Genomic DNA, 21,005 nt, shown 5'->3' on the forward strand with positions numbered 1-21,005 from the left:
ACCTATGCCATGGGTACCTATGGTACACTATACAGGTTCTCACAGAGGTGACCCAATACCCAATCTGGTATGTACCTAAAGTACATGGTATCAATTTAGAGAGAGAACAGCTGGGCTAAGGGTCTGATTAGCAGGCCCACAGCCACATTAAAGTCGAAAAACCAGAGAATCCCAGCAAAAAGTGGGGGTGACCATAGGAAGCAGACCCTACTCTCCTACAATTGGAACAAGGCTTACTTTGTTTTAGAAAAAGTGTTGCCCCATGGGTCCAGGTGGGGGTTGGTGGACTATTGTCACACACTGCAATGGAGGTAAAAGAGTACTTTTAGAAAAAAGTAGGACGAGCAATAAGTAAAGAGAATACCTCTGTAGCCGGAGCGTCCAGTATGCGGTACTTACTACGCCAAATCCAAGCGCCCACAGAGGGACCCCGTGGATGTGGGGGAGTCCCTGACGGGCGTTTTTATGCTGCCATCATTGTGTTTCGAGGTCAGACACGTCGTCATGCAATGCGTGACCGCGTCCATGTGATCATGACAAAGTGTGGGACAAAAGGGCTGACACGTTAACCCAGTTACGCAAACAAATGATGGACGGAATGCTGAATTAAATCATACATTCACCCCAAGTCAAGAGATCTGGGTTAAATCCATTGTTCTTTTGCTCACCATGCCACCCCAGTTCAGACCCAGCCATATGCAAATCAGTCTTGACACTATGCCTCATGGGAACAGTCCAGACTGAACTGCCAAGCCAGGTCCTCCCTGGACCGGAAACAACCATACTGGGACCAGTTTCAGGGTATATCACCCTCCTTTAACCAGGCTAGCTTGAATCCAGTGACACAGTGAGCAAGGGACCCACGTCTGGGCATACTCATCCCACATAGGGCGAAAAGTGCTACGCAAACAAATGATGGACGGAATGCTGACTGAAATCATACATTCACCCCCAGTCAAGAGATCTGGGTTAAATTCATTGTTTTTTTGCTCACCATGCCACCCCAGGTTAGATCCAGCCATATGCAAATCAGTCCTGAACCTGTGCCTCATGGAAACAGTCCAGACCGAACTGCCAAGCCAGGTCCTCCCTGGACTGGAAACAAGCATCCTGGGACCGGTTTCAGGGTATACCACCCTTCTTCAGCCAGGCTAGTTTGAATCCAGTGGCACAGTGAGCAAGGGACCCACGTCTGGGCATACCCATCCCACATAGGGCGAAAAGTGCTAAGCAAACAAATGATGGACGGAATGCTTAATGAAATCATACATTCACCCCCAGTCAAGAGATCTGGGTTAAATCCATCGTTCTTTTACTCACCATGACGTGCAGTCTACTGTGAATCTTTATTCAGCACATATTGGCAGACAGAAATTAGGCAGTGAGCACTGTGGTGCTGCATATACAAATGTTACTTGTGTGTAAATGGAGTGTATTTACAACAAATAAATATCAGGAAAGGAAGTGGAACCACTTGTCAGTGTAGGCGTGATGTCTAAGGTAAATAAATGTAATTAGAGGAGTATGAGCCCCATGTTTACTGTATATGAGAGTAGATCATTAGTGGATCTACGGGGAATTAGCCTCAGTGGAGAGGGGCATGTTCTTTATTATTAGGGCTGTTGTATGTCCTACCAATCTCTCATTGCCCACATGGTGTAATAATGTCTATACTGCCCCTCTTAATGAGGTCCAGCATTTGTAAAATATTCTGGTTTATACTATTGTGTGTCTGGGGCTCAGTTAAGGATCATGGCAGTAGTGTCATGCTTCATATCAGTAAAGTCTGAAGCAGACTGTGGAATGACGGGGCTAACACCAATGGAGGAGTGTCCAAACGGGTGACTGAGAGTCCCCTTATTTGCGCATAACGGAGTTCCGTGGGATATTGTCATTAAACCCATGTTTGTGCATGGAAAGTCTGTAAATCCAGCGTTGTTCTTTCGCGAAGAAGAGTTTGGAGGTATTGAAGCTGGATTTGACTTGTTCGATTATGGTTCATCTCATCTCATTGGGTGTATGGTTCTGCATGAAGTATTTCGTCATGCGGATGTGTTCTTCTTACATCGGATGTTGCTCCTATGCTCGCAAATGCACTGCTTCACTTTCCTGCTGGTCATACTCAGATATCTGAGGTCACAGGGACATGTGATCAAATACACCACATTCGTGGAATTATAATTTGTGTGTGATCTCTGCGTCCAGGTTTTGTTGGGCTCGAGGTCCAGGTGTTTAGTCAGGCTTGTCAAGTGACAGACACTGCAATTTTCACACACAAAATACCCTGTCACGCTGGGGAATCCCCATGCATTCAGGACTGAGGGGTTGTGGTCGTGGACAGTTATCCTGGGACGGGTGGAGACCATGGAGTCCTTCAATCTTTTTTGCCCTCTTAAATGAAAAAAGAGGTTTCTCCCATATTCTGTTGTTGGTCAGTAGGATTATCCAGTGCTTGTTAATCGATGTTGTAACCAAATTAGACACTGTGCTAAAGGTGGTAACACAGGTCAAAGGGATTTCCGTCATATTTCTTGGAATATCTTCCATGAGGGAATCTCGAGGTTGGTTTCGGGCTTATTTCTGACTTCTGTTTAAGATTTTGTCCGGATATCCTTGGTATCTCAGTTTTGCAGTTAAATCTGTGGCTTGGGTGTGGTAGTCCTCAAGTTTACTGCAATTTCTTCTTAAACAGAGATACTGTCCTGTCCATAGGGCAGGTTTCTTCCAATGCCCTTTGGAGGAAACTGGAAAAATCGAGTGGGTTATTGTTGGCAGTGGGTTTGTTGTATGTTCTAGTCCTGAGTTTCCCATCTTCCTTAGAGATGGTAACATCCAAGATCATTTCTTGCCCATCGTAGGAATGGGAAAACTTCAGGTTGGTGTCAAAGGTGTTGAGCCATTCCAGGAATTCAGTGAGTTTCTGTTCAGGTCCTTGCCAAATAACAAGGATATCATCTATGTATCGCTTCCAAAAAGAGATCCACGTGACAAAAGGGTTGCTGGTGTCTAGGATGTGTTTTTGTTCGAAATCATGGACGTACAGCCCTGCCACACTAGGGGCAAAAGTGCTGCCCATCAAAGTCACTGTGGTTTGTAGAGAACTAATACCCTCATACTCAAAAAAATTCTCCTTAAGTGCCAATGTGACACACTCAATAATGAATTGTTTTGGAGTGCGAAAATCTCAGCTGGCCTCCGCCAAGACATTGCTGATTAATTTTATCGTGTTATCTTGTGGAATGCTGGTATGAAGCCTTAGCTGCAGCGCTAGGGTGTGTGCATGAGTGTAGCATAGGTTTTGTACATGAAGGGTACCATTCCTGTACAAAATACTATGCAAGGCACGATGCAACGCTTTTCCCACTTTGCATGCGTGTTGCACAGTGCAGCACGCATTGAAAGTGGGAAAAGCATGGAGAAATTAAAGCATTTTTCCTGTTAGGGCTTCCTTTGAAGGGGCGTTAACTTTTGGCGGAAAACCATGTTTACAAATATTTGTTATTATGGTTTTGTACCACCCCCTCGGTGCAAAGTAACGCAGAGACGTGCTTTGCTCTACTTAAAGAGTGCTTTCCAGCGCAAAACGAAAATAGCAAAAAAAGAAATTTGTGCTGATTAGCGTCACTTTAGTTATATTAAACCAGCGCAAACGTTATGAAAATTTCCCCTGTGTTTCCTCAGTCATTTCTGCTCAATATCTATGTGAGGATCTGGCCTATTCCTAATCCAATACGGGACCCGTCTTTGCAGAGGAAGCTTACTTGGGTGCTGTCGGCTGCCGCTGAAAACGCCAACTCCCTTGCCATCCAGCCTCCCCGTATCCCTGGAGGGATTGACCGCCCTGCCGCCAGTCAACAGCTTGCAGCACCCGCTTCGCGGGTGCCGCTGCGCGGCGTGAGGCGTGGGGTCGAGGCTGCAGGAGGGCTTGCCAATTGCAGGAAGGAGGAGGGAGCACCGCGAGGCTAACGAGGGCGCGCGCCGCAGGGACTCTGAAGACCAGGAGTCCCTGCGCTGCACAGGTGTGCACGGCCGCGCCCCCAGCAAGACACGCCCCCCGGCTGACCAGGAACTAAAAGCGGGAAGTCTCCCAACTTGTAGCGGGACCCGTCTTTGCAGAGGAAGCTTACTTGGGTGCTGTCGGCTGCCGCTGAAAATGCCAACTCCCTTGCCATCCAGCCTCCCCGTATCCCTGGAGGGATTGACCACCCTGCCGCCAGTCAACAGCTTGCAGCACCCGCTTCGCGGGTGCCGCTGCGCGGCGTGAGGCGTGGGGTCGAGGCTGCAGGAGGGCTTGCCAATTGCAGGAAGGAGGAGGGAGCACCGCGAGGCTAACTAGGGCGCGCGCCGCAGGGACTCTGAAGACCAGGAGTCCCTGCGCTGCACAGGTGTGCACGGCCGCGCCCCCAGCAAGACACGCCCCCCGGCTGACCAGGAACTAAAAGCGGGAAGTCTCCCAACTTGTAGCGGGACCCGTCTTTGCAGAGGAAGCTTACTTGGGTGCTGTCGGCTGCCGCTGAAAATGCCAACTCCCTTGCCATCCAGCCTCCCCGTATCCCTGGAGGGATTGACCGCCCTGCCGCCAGTCAACAGCTTGCAGCACCCGCTTCGCGGGTGCCGCTGCGCGGCGTGAGGCGTGGGGTCGAGGCTGCAGGAGGGCTTGCCAATTGCAGGAAGGAGGAGGGAGCACCGCGAGGCTAACGAGGGCACGCGCTGCAGGGACTCTGAAGACCAGGAGTCCCTGCGCTGCACAGGTGTGAAACGGCCACGCCCCCAGCAAGACACGCCCCCCGGCTGACCAGGAACTAAAAGCGGGAAGTCTCCCAACTTGTAGCGGGACCCGTCTTTGCAGAGGAAGCTTACTTGGGTGCTGTCGGCTGCCGCTGAAAATGCCAACTCCCTTGCCATCCAGCCTCCCCGTATCCCTGGAGGGATTGACCGCCCTGCCGCCAGTCAACAGCTTGCAGCACCCGCTTCGCGGGTGCCGCTGCGCGGCGTGAGGCGTGGGGTCGAGGCTGCAGGAGGGCTTGCCAATTGCAGGAAGGAGGAGGGAGCACCGCGAGGCTAACGAGGGCACGCGCTGCAGGGACTCTGAAGACCAGGAGTCCCTGCGCTGCACAGGTGTGAAACGGCCACGCCCCCAGCAAGACACGCCCCCCGGCTGACCAGGAACTAAAAGCGGGAAGTCTCCCAACTTGTAGCGGGACCCGTCTTTGCAGAGGAAGCTTACTTGGGTGCTGTCGGCTGCCGCTGAAAACGCCAACTCCCTTGCCATCCAGCCTCCCCGTATCCCTGGAGGGATTGACCGCCCTGCCGCCAGTCAACAGCTTGCAGCACCCGCTTCGCGGGTGCCGCTGCGCGGCGTGAGGCGTGGGGTCGAGGCTGCAGGAGGGCTTGCCAATTGCAGGAAGGAGGAGGGAGCACCGCGAGGCTAACGAGGGCGCGCGCTGCAGGGACTCTGAAGACCAGGAGTCCCTGCGCTGCACAGGTGTGCACGGCCGCGCCCCCAGCAAGACACGCCCCCCGACTGCAACGCCCCTTTATAAATAACGGTTGTCCGCTCAGCGGGACGCGAGCGGGACGCGAGCGAAGCCCGAGCAAAGGGCGGGCAGTCTGTGGCAGTCAGGGGCTGACAGAGGCTGGGCTGGGCCACCCCTCTTACATTCATCGTTCTTGGGTCAAGGGCTCGGTTAATAATTACGGGCCTCGAGGCCACCATGTCAACTCGCTCTGGTAAAGCTCTGAGGGGTGGGGGAGAAAGTGCGACAGGGAACACAATAATTGGCACAATGGACAAATTTATCACAAGGGTAGCTGCGGTAATTGAAAAGGAGATTGTGATGACGGAACGTCGCCTCTCACAAGACTCCTTTCCTTCCAAACGCTCCTCTTTGGGAGCAGTTGCACATGCCCTGTCCCCAATCTCCAACTACCCTATCTCCCCCTTGACGGAGATTCTGTCCGCAGAGCCACGGATTGTAGCTATAGAGGCTAGCATTGATAGGATAGAGAGTCTAATTTCTAATCCACCCCATCCCAGTCCCAGCCCAACTGCCGCGGGTCCTAGACCTACACCACCAACGGCTACCCCTCCTGGTTACAATTCCCTACCTCCCAACGAGGCTCCCACTCCAAGCCTTAAACCGTCGCCTCCGGCACGAGTTTGTCGGGCTCACCAGAAAAGGAAAAGGGTTATCAGCACTAGGAAAGGAAGCTATTCATTGTTCCACAAGCGCCCAAGGACACAGCCCCATAAAGGTCCTACGCTCTTAGAAGCTGGGGGGCTAGTACCATTAGGGAATACTACTCCTCCGGGGCCAGCAACAGAAATGCCATCGCCCTTGCACCCGGTTAAGACATTACCTACATCCTTAAATGAGGGGTCCTCCCTAGAGCACTTCGAGAAATTGGTTAAGGCTCTGCTGGTACCGCTTATTGACCAAGTCAAGAGTCTGGGGGATAGGCTTGACAGATTTGAACAGACCACCCGGGATAATTTCTTCTCCTTGAAATCCCTCATCAAATTGCAGTCAAGGCTTAGGGAGGACACTGAAATTGGGATCGAGGGGAAAGTAAATTTAGCAGGCCCAACACAGGGACACTCACCGGCATCACCCGCGCTTGCACAAGCCAGTGGGATGACTCCAACACCAGCACCACTGGCAGTTGCAAAACCGGCCAAGCCGACCACTACTACCCATGTTGTCCAGGTTCATGCTAGTACCCCCCCGGCAGCGAGAACAGCTAAACCTAATCCTGCTCAAAAGAAACGGCAAGATGGAGGGGCTGGTCACAATTCTAAACCACCTTCCGCTCCACCCACTGTTGCCAGGGGAGTAGCCTCGGCCCCAAAGGCAAAAATAACTACAAGTTCACCTAAAAATCCAAATCCAGTGGCTATCCCTCAAAAGGTGGTACGCAAGTGTCCCCCAGTTAATCTCCCCCCCGAGTGCCATCCATATGTTGTTGTCCTTACCAGGGTTCCTGCCCTGAGGGACAATCAGCAGGAAACCCACCAGGCCCTAAAGAATAAGGTCATCCATTGGCTGAAAGCCAACAGACCCCTTCCCGTGGGTGTGGATGGCCTGATTCTTGGTGTGCGCAGGGTGGGTTGGATTGGCCAGAGGAAGAAAGTGGTTGAGGGGGATTGTGTGGTGGTCAATTTCCAAGACACAAGAGCTGCCCACTCAATATGTAGCCTTGGACAGGCCACGACCGGTTCCGGAGTTGAAGCAGTAGATTTAACATTCTTCTACCCGCGGCCGGTCTTGAATCCTATAAATAGTTTCCCTGTGATACCGACCCCAAACTATGCTTACGGTCAATGGCACCCAGCAACAACTGTTGTGCAACCGCATGCAGCTTTGCCATTGCCAAGCTGGGGTGCCAGGGGCTATTGACTTCTTGACTCCCCAGAGGAGGCTCGGACGATTTGGCTTTCAGACGCCCACCCCTTGATAACTGTTAAACCCAAAGATCCCTTGACTACCTTAGATGAGCAGGCTGCACTAGTATATACAGGGGAATTTAGGGTGGGGAGGACTCCATTTGAGCCTGCCACCATTTGCCCTACTGCGGGAGAGACAGATCCATCTGGCCTTGTCGAGCCCTGCAGCATTTCGGCTGTGGCGGACCCACCTATTAGGGTTCTCAGCTGGAATGTTGCTGGTCTGGACAGGAAGCTGGCCCTGCCTGACTGGAACGCACTGGTGGAGCAATACTCCATTTGTCTGTTCCAGGAAACCTGGAGTAAAGAGCCCCTACATAAGGCAGGATATTCTACTCACCATCTACCAGCTGTCCATTCTGAGACAGGCAGGGGTCGCCCTTCGGGTGGCCTCATTGTCTGGGTAGCCTCCGCACTTAATTGTAGGGTGGAGGAGCATGATACTCATTGCCCGGATCTTCTGAACATCACCCTGAAAAACGCCAAGGGGCATGTTATCGCTAATATCTTCAACATCTATGCCCGAGGTATGAAGGGGGGTGGAGAATCCCCCACCATAGCCTGTTTGGAGGCCATGCTCCGATCCTCCCCATACAAGCACCGCACCCTGGTTGCGGGTGACTTAAATTGCACCTTCGAGCCTCTTGGCCCTGAAGTCTCACAGGACCAAGAGGAAGACGATAATAGGTGGGGGATCCCAGCTCTAGAACTTGGACCAATTAAAAAAAGGACAGAAGTGGTGCTCCAGGTCAATTCCCTAACAATGGAATTTGACCTGAGGGCTCTTAATGGCAGGACTAGTTCCGACAAAGAGGGAGCCCATACTTACAATAGGCCCGAGCATACGTCAAGAATCGATTATTTTCTTCTTGACGTCCATCTATGGAGCTTGGTAAAGGATATGGTGATCATACCCTCTGTCGAGAGTGATCACAATCTCCTCTCGCTTACCCTGACCAATAGGTGGTTAAACGGTTTAGGGAGCAGAACCGCTTGTCCCCCCGCCCCGGATAGGTCAGTGGTCTCTAACTGTGGTCGACGGCTAAAGTGGACTAAGCTATCGCTCTCAGTGGAGAAGATTTCTTCCATAACGCACCTCTTAGCTACAGCCCTGGAAAACATTGTCTCTCCTGAGGGTGGGTTGGTGGATGTGCCTGCCAGGTTCTGTAACCTAACCCAGGCTCTTAGTGATCTTTTTATTGTCCGAGGAAGCGCTAATAGGAAGAAACCATGTTCCCGGGCCAGACAAGGGTGGTTTAATTGCAAGTGTAGGGAAGCGAAGAAACTGCTTGTTGAAGCAGTCAAATCTAAATCTCAAATTAGGACCAGGGAGGCCAGAAGGTTATATTCTCACTGCCAAAAAAACGCCAAGAAGGAGTGGGAGGACAATTTTTGGCAGGACCTCTTGGCTGCTAGTCGAGGGAGAGATGCGAAAGGGTTCTGGGACCTGGTGGGCAGTAGGAACCGTCCTGATGACACCTTGAGGACCTGCACAATTACTGCCCAGTCGTGGTTTAATCATTTTATGGCTCTTTATTCCGCCGTAGAAGGCACGCTAAATGACCCCTTTATTCTTCCCCCCTATACCTTGGACAGAGACATGGACCTTTTCTCCGCACGGGAGGTCACGAACTTGATAAAAACTCTCACACCACTAAAAGCAGCTGGCCCAGATGGGTTACCTGGGGACCTTCTTCGAGCTTATCCAGGTGAATGGGGGGTGCTGATCTCTGCACTCCTGAATGCTATTATCGATGGAGGATCAGTGCCAGAGTCCTGGAAAGGGGCAGAGGTAGTCCCAATTTTTAAAAAGGGTAGTCGGGACCTACCAGGAAACTACAGGCCAATAAGCCTCATAGACTCTACCCAGAAGGTGGCGGGGAAAGCTATCTTGGGGAGGATCCTCCAATGGGTGGATGATAACCACATACTGTCTGAGATGCAAGCTGGGTTTCGCTCAGGCACAGGAACCATCGAACAGGTTTTTAGACTCTTGTTACTATACTGGAAGGGGGTGGAACTGGGCAAGGGCAGTCTTTACCTGGCCTTCATAGACTTGAAGACTGCCTTTGACCTGGTTCCTAGGGAGGAACTTTGGAGGGTGCTGTATGGTCTCGGAATGCCCCCCTATATTCTAAATCTCCTCATCAAACTGCATAATGCCAACTATGCCCAGGTCAGATGGGGTTTGAACGGGGAAAAGACCGATAAGATCTCAGTTGCTAGGGGTGTCCGGCAGGGCTGCGTTCTAGCCCCCACCCTATTCTCCCTCTATGTGAATGGGGTGGTAGAGCACCTGCTTGAAGAACCAGCAGACGCCCCCACATTGGGTGGCGTAAAGATCCCAACACTGTTGTTTGCCGACGACACCCTCCTCATTTCGAAAACCCCCCAAGGCCTACAAAAGCTCCTAAACCGCTTCCAGGATTTCTGCGTAAACAGAGGACTTGTCATCAATGTGGACAAAACAAAGTATCTAATCATGCACCCCCCCCCCGCAAACTTGGCCGCCCACCCATCCTGAACTCAATCCCCCTTTAAAGAGTGTCAGAATTTGACTATTTGGGAATCAGTTTGAGCGATGCGATGAGCTGGACCCCCCACATTAACAAAATGACTGTAGGTCACAAAAGGGTGGGGGGAGCTCTGTTAAAGGAGTACAACAACTCATCAAAACATTGTGTAGCTCCGATAATAGATATCTACAAAGCTCGCGCAGTATCCGCATCACTCTATGGAGCTGAGTTATGGGGCCTAGGCAACATGGAGTCTCTGTCTGAGGCAGAAAACAAATTTCTCAAGGACCTTTTGGCTATCCCGATAAGCACCCCGACAGTTCCGGTGTTCCTGGACGCAGGCTGTAAGTCAATTAAGGACCAGGCCCGCCTTCGACCACTCCTGCTCTGGGCTCGCTTGTGGAGGGTCCCTGAACTAAAATCTTACGCAGATGGGCTGACAGAGGTGATGCACTCAGATGGCTGGCAAAAGATTAAATGGCTTAGGGACATTAAACATCTGCTCGGGGACCTGGGATTGGGCTCTTGTTGGTCTACACACTCATCACCCCCAAAAGAGACCCTGAAAAAACTTTATTGGGAATGGGTTTCAGCCAAGCTTATTAGCAACCAGCGACACTGCAACTCTACCGCAGCCTTTTTGAATATTAAAGACGTTGTTGCCCTTGAGCCATACTTAGACATTATTACCATCCCCATGGATCGGGCTCTCTACATTAAATTTAGACTAGGGACTCTACCCCTAGCCGATCTCCTCTCCAGATGGAACACACCAAAGCAGGCATCACGCCACTGCGCCTTATGTACCGATAGACCCGAAACTGTGGCACACTTTCTCTTCGAATGCCCGGATTACGTGCGTCCTTGATCTCACTGGCTCAAACCACTTTGTAGAGAATTGGGCACTCGGCAGTGTTTGGTGGCTCTACGGATTCTATTAACGGACACCACCCCTCCTATTGTTTGTGCAGTATCCAAATTTTTAAAATGGGCTTGGTTGATCCGCTTAAAAAGAATGTCTATTTCAATTTAATCCCTTTTTAACTAAATTATTCTGATCAATTGCTATTTTTACATGTTGTTCTTAATGTTCAGTCTTTCCCCTATCGACGTGCTGTTTTAAATTTGTTATGTAAATGCTTTTATGATATATGCATATCGAAATAAAGCTATCAACCAACCAACCTAATCCAATAGGAACCAAACAACTTTGAGTCCTGTAGATTCATCATGTTTGGGTTATGGTAACATGCCTACCTGGGACTTCCTGAAACACATATTTCTAAGCTGCAGAGGATTCAAAGCATGTCAGCTTTACTGGTATTTGGTCTATGGAACAATAACCATGTTTCCACTGTTCGGTGTCCACTACACTGGCTGCCAGTACAGCAGAGGATTCAAATTGAGGTCCTTTGTCTGGTACGTCATGCCATTTACCACATCACACTTGAGCTGCTTTCAAATCGTGTTTTGTCTTTTGTTCCCTCCACATCTCTTAAATCAGGATCCTATTCAAATCTTTAGAGCCCACATCACCCTTAAGAACAATGGGACTGGAAGCCTTTTAGGATTCTGAGCTCCAAGCTCAGGAAGAGACTTCTTCTTGACCTGTGCAGGATACTTCAGTCGCCTTTTTTGTAGGAAGTTGAAAACTTAATTGACAGCAAGTTGTCCCTGTACCTCTTTTAGGCTACTTCATCTCTTCCTGGTTGTTTTTTTTGCTTTATGTCCAATCACCTGGATGTGGCATTCTATTAATCTAATGCTGTTGGGTTTGTGGATATGAATTGTATTATTTCTAACTATAGTCCACTAAAATGCCTTTAATCGCCATTTGAGTTCTGCGCATAGCAGTCATACATTTCTTTTTAACTGTGTGAGGAATGAAGTTGAAGCAAAATGGAAAACCACACTCAGCTTCCACTGGTTATTCTTTGAGCTGCGAAAGGTGAGCAAAGGGGATGAAACTGTCTGCCATCGAGGGAGGTGACTTGGAATAGCATCCGAGGAAAACATGAAACATAGGGGCAACCCCAAGGATCTCTTCAGCGTCATCCAGTAATTCACCAAGCCCCATAGCGTAGCGACGGACATCACCCCCTCCCAGGACTTCTGTGACAAACTCAGCTCCATCTTCCACCTAACGATAAAGAACCTCTACGACAATTTCAATGACCACTCACCCATCCCCGCAGTCAGTCCACCCTGCGGCAACATCGGCCAGACCACCATTTCCGCATGGACACCGATCATGACCAAGGAAACCGCCGCAACAATTAAGGGCATCCACTCCGTGGCCCCCACAGTCGCCTGCCCACCCCACATATACCACAGAGCTGCCACCACCATCGCACCCGTATTACAAAGCACCATCAACACCACCTTCGAGACCGTCTCCTTCCCGGATGACTGGAAGCGCGCAGAAGTCCGACCCCTGCTCAAGAAGCCCTCAGCAGACCCGACAAACCTCAAAAACTACCAGCCAATCTCGCTCCTCCCGTTTGCAGCAAAAGTCGCCGAGAAGACCGTCAACGCATAGCTGACAAGGTTCATCGTAGCTACGCCATCTTCAACCCCTCCCAATGCGGATTCTGAAGCAACCACAGCACGGACCCTGCCCTACTTGCCACCACTGACGACATCCGCACCTTCCTTGGCCAAGGTCACACCCCAACCCTGATTCTACTCGACCTATCGGCAGCCCTCGACACCGTCTCCCACCGCACACTAACAGCAAGACTACACAACACCAGCATTCAAGGCACCCCCCTTGACTGGATCAGATCCTTCCTCACTGACAGGAGACAAAGGATGAGACTACCACCCTTCCTCTCCGAAACCATGGAAATCAATTGCAGAGTCCCACAGGGATCATCACTCAGCCCAACCCTCTTCAAATCTACATGGCTCCCCTCGCTGCCATCGTCCAACAGTACGGCCTCAGCCTATTCTCCTACGCCGATGACACCCAGCTCATCCTTTCCCTCACCAAGGACCCCATTACTACCAGACTCCACTTCCAGGAAGGAATGCAGGGCGTTGCACCCTGTATGAGCAACAGCTGCCTTGAACTCAACTTGGAGAAGACAGAAGTTCTTATCATTTGAACCACCACTTCAGAATGGAACAACACCTGGTGGCCCACTGCCCTCATCACCGCCCCACCCCCACAGACCACACCAAGAACCTCAGCATCGTACTCAACTCCTCCCTCTCCATGAATCGACAGGTCAACACTGTCACCTCCAGTTGCTTCAACACCCTCCGCATCCTCCATTATACTTTCAAATGGATCCCCCGAGGCAAGGAAAACAGTCACCCACGCACTCATTACCAGCAGACTGGACTACAGAAACGCCCTCTACACCGGCATCAACAAATCTCTACTACTCAAACTCCAGACTATTCAAAATACCGCCAACAGACTCGTCCTCGGGGTCCCACGACACAAACACATCAGCCAACACCTACGCAAGCATCACTGACTCCCCGTTGAGAAATGAGTCACCTTCAAGATACTCACCTATGCCTACAAATGTCTACACAACACCGGACCCCAATACTTCAACGACAGAATCACCCACCACGTACCCAAACGAGACCTCCGCTCCTCCAACCTCCTCCTCGCCAAAACCCAACACATCCGCAGAGCAGGGGAAACTTTCTTCTTCTACATTGCGGCCAAGACCTGGAATGAGCTCCCCACTGACATCAGACGTGCCCCCTCCCTGAACACCTTCAGGAAGGCTCTGAAGACCTAGCTCTTTGACTGAAACAGACCTGACGACCCCCCCCGCACCATGAGACCCGCACAGGTGAGTAGTGCGCTTATAATCCCCCTGATTGATTGATGTACAAGGTGATAGCGCCACTAGAACATCACTATTTTGACGCTCAAGTGGCGCAATGCCCTGCACCCTATTTACAAAGCAGCTTTAAGATACTTTGAATGGCTTATAGCCATTTTGTAAATATGTTACCCTTTCACACAGGTATCTTATGTGAAAGGGGTGAGCAATAGGTGTTGCCGTGGGTGTTCCACTGCAACACCCATTACCATTTTGACTCTGCCCAGATTTACAAGGATCTGCAAATCTGAGGCAGCGTCTAAACTAAAGCCATGCAAAAGCATGTGTTAGATTGGCGCAAAGAGGAAAAATACTTTTATTTCTCCTCGTTTTTGCTTTTTCTTTTTTTTTAATGTTTTTATATTATGCTTTTACATTACATTACAACATATTACACATTTAACATAAATTGACAATTCGCTGAGTATTCTGCGTGGGTTAAAGTTGCGATACAGTTTGGTGGACTCTCACCTTTCCTGTTATTGCACTTAACATAAAACAAAAAGAGAAGAGTGGTTGATTGCAGTATGCGATTCATTTTGTGTTATACACAAAACACAGAACATGCAGAAAAGTCTTGTGGATGTTGCCTCGGTTGTTGTGGCAAATCCTCTTAAGTGTTGCTCCCTTCTACCATTTTTCCCTTCACGGGGGATTGTAGGGATCGAGGGAATTATCCAGTTTCAACCACATCTCTCTGATCCCTTCATGCACAAAAACAATTTATTTTATAAAACTTGTTGAGCGCACGAATACCCGAAGGTGTCTCGTCGCTTGACAGAGAATCACAATATAGCTGGTAATTTATAAGTAACTAGCGAGTCTGTTGACTGAATAACCAAGTTTTTAACTGTTTTCGAAAAAGAGTTAAAGTTGGAATACTTTTAAGGTGATTAGGAAGCGTGTTCCATAGCTTGGAAGTGGCAATCGAAAACGATCTGTCCCCCCATGTTGCTTTCTGTGTTTTGGCTATCTCCAAGAGATTCACTTTAGAGGATCTGAGATTGCGGCCTGGCCTATATGGACAGAGAGAGTGTTTAAGAAAAGGCGGCCCTTTTTCATGGAAGGTCTTAAATGCACAGAGCCTTAAACTTAATTCTCTGCCTCACAGTTAGCCAGTGAAGTTTCCAAATTACCTTTGAAATAGGTTTAAATTTAGGTGTTGCTGTGACAAGTCTGGCGGTTGCGTTCTGAACCAGCTGAAGTTTGTTCAAAATCTGTTCTTGTGCATTAAGCAGTAGGGCGTTACAATAATCGACTCGGGACATGAGCAGAGTGGAGATCAAGGTTTTTATGGTATTTGCAGGAAGATAGGGGAGCAATTTCCAGATCATTTTTAATGTATAAAAAGAAGCGGAGACTATGGAGTTAGCGTGGTGTATGTAGGAGAGTTTATTGTCAAAAATCACTCCCAAATTCCTAACTTTGTTGACTGGAACAGGTGGATGTCCGAGCTCTTGAGGCCACCAGGTAGGGGGCCAAGTGGGAGTGAGTTTGCCAAAAACCATGACCTCGGTCTTATCCGAGTTAAGCTTTAGGCAATTTTTACTCATCCAGTTGCTGATGGCGTACATTCCGAGTTTGAAATTGTTGGCTACTTCCAGGCCATTGTTATTGATAGTCAGGACAAGCTGAGTATCGTCAGCTTAAGATGTAACTGCTAGACGATGAGCTTTAATGATCCTCGCCAAGTCCGCCACATAGATGTTAAAAAGTGTTGGACTTAGCGAGGATCCCTGGGGGACGCCACAAGGAAGAGCAAAAGGACGGGATGAATAGCCGCCCATGGTCACAGATTGCTCCCGATTGGCCAGGAAGGAGGAGAGAAGGGTGATGGCGCTCATGGAAATTCCGGTTCTTCCGACACGGTCGATCAGAATAGTATGATCGACCGTGTCAAAGGCCGGGGAGAGATCGAGCATTATGAGCACCGCCGCACCTCGTCCGTCCACAATCATTCTGATTTCATCAGATGCTTTTATTAAAGCAGTCTCCGTGCCATGACCCTTTCTGAATCCAAACTGTGAGTCATCAAAACAGTTGTTATTGTCTATGAATTCTGAGATCTGAATGTTCATGATTTTTTCAATGATTTTTGCTGGGCATGGGAGACATGCTATTGGCCTATAGCTGGTGACATTGGACGGGTCAAGAGTAGCCTTTTTAAGAAGTGGTTTGACTACTGTTTTTTTCCAGATGGATGGAAAGATACCTGAAGTAAACATAGCGTTGTAAATGCCAGTAAGAGTGTGACAGATAATATCAGGAGCCATTTTAATTATGGTGGGAGGGCAAGGGTCATTGGGTGAGCCTGAATTGATGGTCAATAAGAGTTTGTGAACCAATTCAGGTGAAACACGATCAAAGGAAAATATTGGTACATTGTTCGCAATAGGATCAGAGGGAATGTTGGGGTTTATGATGTCAATAGTGTGATTAGTGAATTTCGAATAGATGTCGCACACTTTATCTTGGAAGTATGTGGATAGGGCATCACACATAAATTGGGATGCCTGTTTGATAGTAGTTTTGTCCTGTCCTGAAAGATGTGAGACAACCTGAAAAAGTTGTTTAACCGAGTCTTGTGCTGACTCGATTTGGTTGTTATAATACATACTTTTTTGACCGATGATCATTTGTTTATATTTGTTCAATTTCTCTTTATAGAATTTTTTTTCAATCGGATCGTAATTTCTTCGCCACTTACGTTCTTGCCGTCTGCAGTTTTGCTTTTCCAGCCTAAGGGTCTCATTAAACCAAGGGGCTGAATTAGATGTTCTATTAGTCGATTTTTTTTTATGGGAACTTTAGCTACAAGTGCGGTCTGAAGGCAGTTGGTGTAGGTAGCAGCAGCTAATTCTGGATTGGAAGTATTAATGTCCTGCATCATGTGCAGTTTATGGGTAAAGTCGTCAAGATTGATACTTTTCCAAGATTTAAAAGTGTTGGTATTGGAGAGTGTGGTGGGAGGAGGACTGGGAGGGCAGATGTTAAAACATACGGCTGCGTGGTCAGTCCACGTAAGAGGGAGTATTTTGTCTATGGAAAGAGATTTAAGATTAGAAAAGATTCCATCCAACGTGTGTCCCGCCGAATGGGTGGGGGCATGGGCCAATTGAGTCAGTCCTACTGCTTCCATTTCATTAAGGAGAGTGATAGTATCTGGGTCTTGATCCAAGTCCAGATGAAAATTAAAATCACCTATAATGGTGAAGTTGTTTTCTCCTGCTATAGGTTCTAAAAAGTGGCTAAGGGAAGATAAAAATGCTGAGCGGGAGCCAGGGGGACGGTAAAGCAAAACACCTCTAAAAGAACTAGAGTAAGGGGTGAAAAACGTAAAAGTAATTGCTTCACATGTGCTAATGGTAAGGGGCTCCATTCGCAGAGTGTAATTATCTGGATGTATTATCGCTAAACCCCCTCCTTTTTTTAAACGTCTGTCATGTCTAATATTTGTAAAGCCCTCTGGCGTGGCCGTGGTGAAATCGGGGTCGCAAGCATGATCACCCCAGGTTTCCATGAGAAACAGTATATCCAAGTTCCAGTTTTCAATAATATTCGCTATTTCGTATCTATGTTTAGGGAGTGACCTTACATTAAGGAGGGCGGCCTTAATTGTTTTAAAGGACTTATTCTGTTTCGTCTTGTCAGGACATAGTAAATGAGGATTGTCCATGATGTGGAAGGAACAAAATGAGCAAGTATAAGGAGAGTAATTCAAAAGACCCACATCGATGGGACTACAAGTGTGATTAATGGAATTGAAAGTCTTCAGATACTTAGCCTCATATTGCACTCTGGAGGGAGATGGAATTGGGGAGCGGAGACCAGGGGGACTGGCCCTAGGCCCGGCGCGGACGGGCTCGCCTTTGGCGCGCCGCCGGCTCGCCCGCTGCGCTCGTCCGCTGCGCGTCCGAGGGGGGTAGCCATTTATGCTGGTGAGGGTGGGAGGGTCGAGAAACTAGTCAGCTCGCCCTCTTACTCACCCAAGATGGCGGCTAAAATGGAAAGGCTCCGAGGCAGCACCTAATCGGCTGCTGTGGGGCCGGGAATACCAAATGCAGGCAGTGTGTGTCACCAAAGGAATTATAATGAGACACGGAGTGCCAAAAGTTACAAGCAAGAAAATTCAGGCACAATAATAAAAAAACGAGCCAATAGTTAAAAAAACGATCCAATTCTAAAAAACGCTGTTACGTGTCCCTGGCTTTTCGCCTCAGGAACTAAATGCCGTCTGTCAGGCTGCGGGCGCCCAAAAGCGCGACTTTTATGCTGGTGAGGGTGGGAGGGCCGAGCAACTAGTCAGCTCGCCCTCTTACTCACCCAAGATGGCGGCTAAAATGGAAAGGCTCCGAGGCAGCACCTAATCGGCTGCTGTGGGACCGGGAATACCAAATGCAGGCAGTGTGTGTCACCAAAGGAATTATAATGAGACACGGAGTGCCAAAAGTTACAAGCAAACAATTCAGGTACAGTAATTAAAAAACGAGCCAATAGTTAAAAAAACGATCCAATTCTACGTAACGCTGTTACGTTCTCCCGGCTTTTCGCCTCAGGCGAAATCATTAAATAATGACGATTTGCTACTATGTGTGGTGCAGAAAGTAGCAAATCACAATTGTTGGATTTTTATGCTCAGGAAGGGACACTTTCCTGCACATTAACAATCATCACTGCAACACAGGCCCCCTTGCACTATGGTCAAAGGGTGTCTGTGTTGGTGCTCAGCAGCTATTGTTAGCACCAGAGCTAGGAAAAACACAGGGGTACTCCGTATTCTTGTAAATACGGTGCATCCCTGCCTTTTGGAAATGAAGCAGGGTAGTTCGGCAAAATTTGCCACAGCATCACACTGTGCTATTTCCTTCTAAATATGCCCCATAGGGCCTTATTTACAAGCCCCTTGCGCCGCCGGTACAGCATTTTTTCCCATATTAAAAGTGACTCACCGGCGGCGCAAGGGACTTGTAAATAAGCCCCATATATATTTTTTAAAATGATAGTTTAAGGACGAAATTTGGCACCTGTGCTATCACTCAATAATTTGTACCTTGAAGAGATGTTTCAGTTTACTCTAAGATAAGAATTCGAATCACTGAAAATACTAAAAGTATTTAAATCCTGTAGACGAATGATTAATTTGATAGCGCGGCAGAAGGTGCATTTTGAAACCCATCATGTGACAATACAATAATAGAATGCAAGAACATACATAGCTTATGGTCGTGTAAAAGCTGCAAGTAAATGAACCGTCATTGTGTTATTTCTCTTGTTTCCAACTCATTAAAGCAAACGTTGTTCCTGCTGTACAAGAAAAAATTGCTATACTTGAACTATATGTAGAAAAAGAACCAAACTTCTCTGAGTTATCACATGCTTGCTCACACACCACACGCAAAGAGAAAGATATATACACTAGTAAACATATACATATATATATATATAGACACAATTAAGTATGTGCTTTGTTGTGCATTTATGATAAATTATTCGAAATAGACATGTTTAGAAAATATGGATGACAGATCAATTGTTATTTATTTTCTTTTAACACTGTATCATCATAAAGAAAACTGGTATAAATGAAAAATTCTATTTCAAATATCTACATCTAAAATTGTAGGCAGTGAAAAGCACTTTGTTGACAAAGAGTGTGGAATGATGTATGTTAAATTGTCAGAAACTGCTTGAATGCCTTGTTTAGTTGCCACAAACAAATTCACATATCAGAACGAACAATACTGCTATATATTTTTTTAGTTTTTACTTGGGATTTTTTGTCTTTTCTATTTTTGTTGTTAAAACATACTGAGGGGGGGGGGAATGGAAAAACTGAAAATTCATACGTATTTCAGAAAATCTGAAATTGAAGCAATATTTAGAACTATTAATGAAGAAACACTGTTGCATTGGTGTAATATACACAATGCACTCATTTTTTATCTGTAATGTACATCAAATACTTTACAACAAAGCATTAACAAGAGGCAAGAAACATCTTGCTGTACAGAGGAAACCCCAAAATGCAACTTGAAGCCTAGATTCACAATGAATGCGGATATTAAAGAAAACGTGAGAAGCTGTCCCCCAAATTGTATGTAAACTGTTCAGTTTCTTGTGCTTCGCGTAACCTTCTTGTCCCACTTCGACTTCTCTGCCCCCTTTCTTTCATCCACTTTCAGTTCACAGCATCTACGACTCTGAATGGCAACAACAGGGTGCCCCACGCCACAAGTGAGTGTTCCTGTCTATGGACTTATCTTCCGAGTTTAAATTCCACATGTTCAGCCTTCTACATTACTTTAATCAAAAATCCACAATGGTTATATTGGGCTTTCGTATGGAACAGGCTTTAACAAACTAAATTTGCAGGAAAGAAAAGTCTCGTGGTATGCATGCACATGCACAACTCCCGGATCCTGGCTTCCTAGCTGCGCCTCACACCCAGGAGTCCGGAGACGCGGGGTAGTGGCTTGTTTCATAGTTAAGTTCACTATATGGACGAGCAGCTGAATAGAAATCAACGTAGTTGCCAGTAGACTTTAGTCCCAGGTGCATGTTGTACTCGCTGGCTGGGGGGCGATTGTGCACCTGATCATCAAAGAAAGATTCATCATAATTCCTGGTTGAATTCTGAAATGGCTGGTAGGCTTCGTATTCTTTCCTGTTTGGCTCCTGTGGGACTGGCTGGGTTGAGATCTAGAATATAAACACAATTGTTGATGCAACAGCACCAGACTATAGGGAAGTACACAATACACATTTATTTCAATCATCATAATTTAGAACCAGATATCTTCAAATCTTGATCGGAATATGAGTGAGTAGTCATGCTTAATTTGCACCAGAGGCTGGTGGTAGTGAGTCACCAGCGCTCATTTTTGAGGAGCCGGATTATAATTTCATCATCAGACTTCGGCACAGAGCAAGAGAGAAAAAAAGGCAGAAAAGGAAGCAAGAAGAAAGAAGAGCCAGACAAGAAAACCGCGACAATGGGAAAAGGCCGAGATGAAACAGAACTTGCAACAGTGAGATAAAAGGACGTTTGGGGTAGTGAAAGACAGAGGCATGAGGAGGGATCAGGCCCTGGTAGCCTGGGTACCCAGCCAACCTGGAAGGCGGCAGCATCAGCATCATGATCTTAGGCAAAACATTGGGTCCCTGCACTGTTTATTATTATTTTTCATTTTTATTCAA

General features: G+C 47.8%; 1 protein-coding gene across 6 annotated transcripts in view; it reads right to left on the reverse strand.

Annotated features, from left to right (window-relative positions):
• Positions 1–19,312: 19,312 nt before the first annotated feature.
• Positions 19,313–21,005, reverse strand: part of CTNND2 (catenin delta 2) — a 3,216,642-nt gene continuing 3,214,949 nt past the window's right edge. For all 6 annotated transcript variants that reach the window (XM_078687656.1, XM_078687653.1, XM_078687655.1 and 3 more), the window contains one exon: positions 19,313–20,507. In XM_078687656.1, the coding sequence (XP_078543782.1) occupies positions 20,247–20,507 (261 nt within the window). In that variant the 3' untranslated portion in view covers positions 19,313–20,246. The remainder of the gene's footprint in view (positions 20,508–21,005) is intronic.

This window comes from Lissotriton helveticus, chromosome 4_1 (genome assembly GCF_964261635.1).
Source record: "Lissotriton helveticus chromosome 4_1, aLisHel1.1, whole genome shotgun sequence".
Lineage (NCBI taxonomy): Eukaryota > Metazoa > Chordata > Amphibia > Caudata > Salamandridae > Lissotriton > Lissotriton helveticus.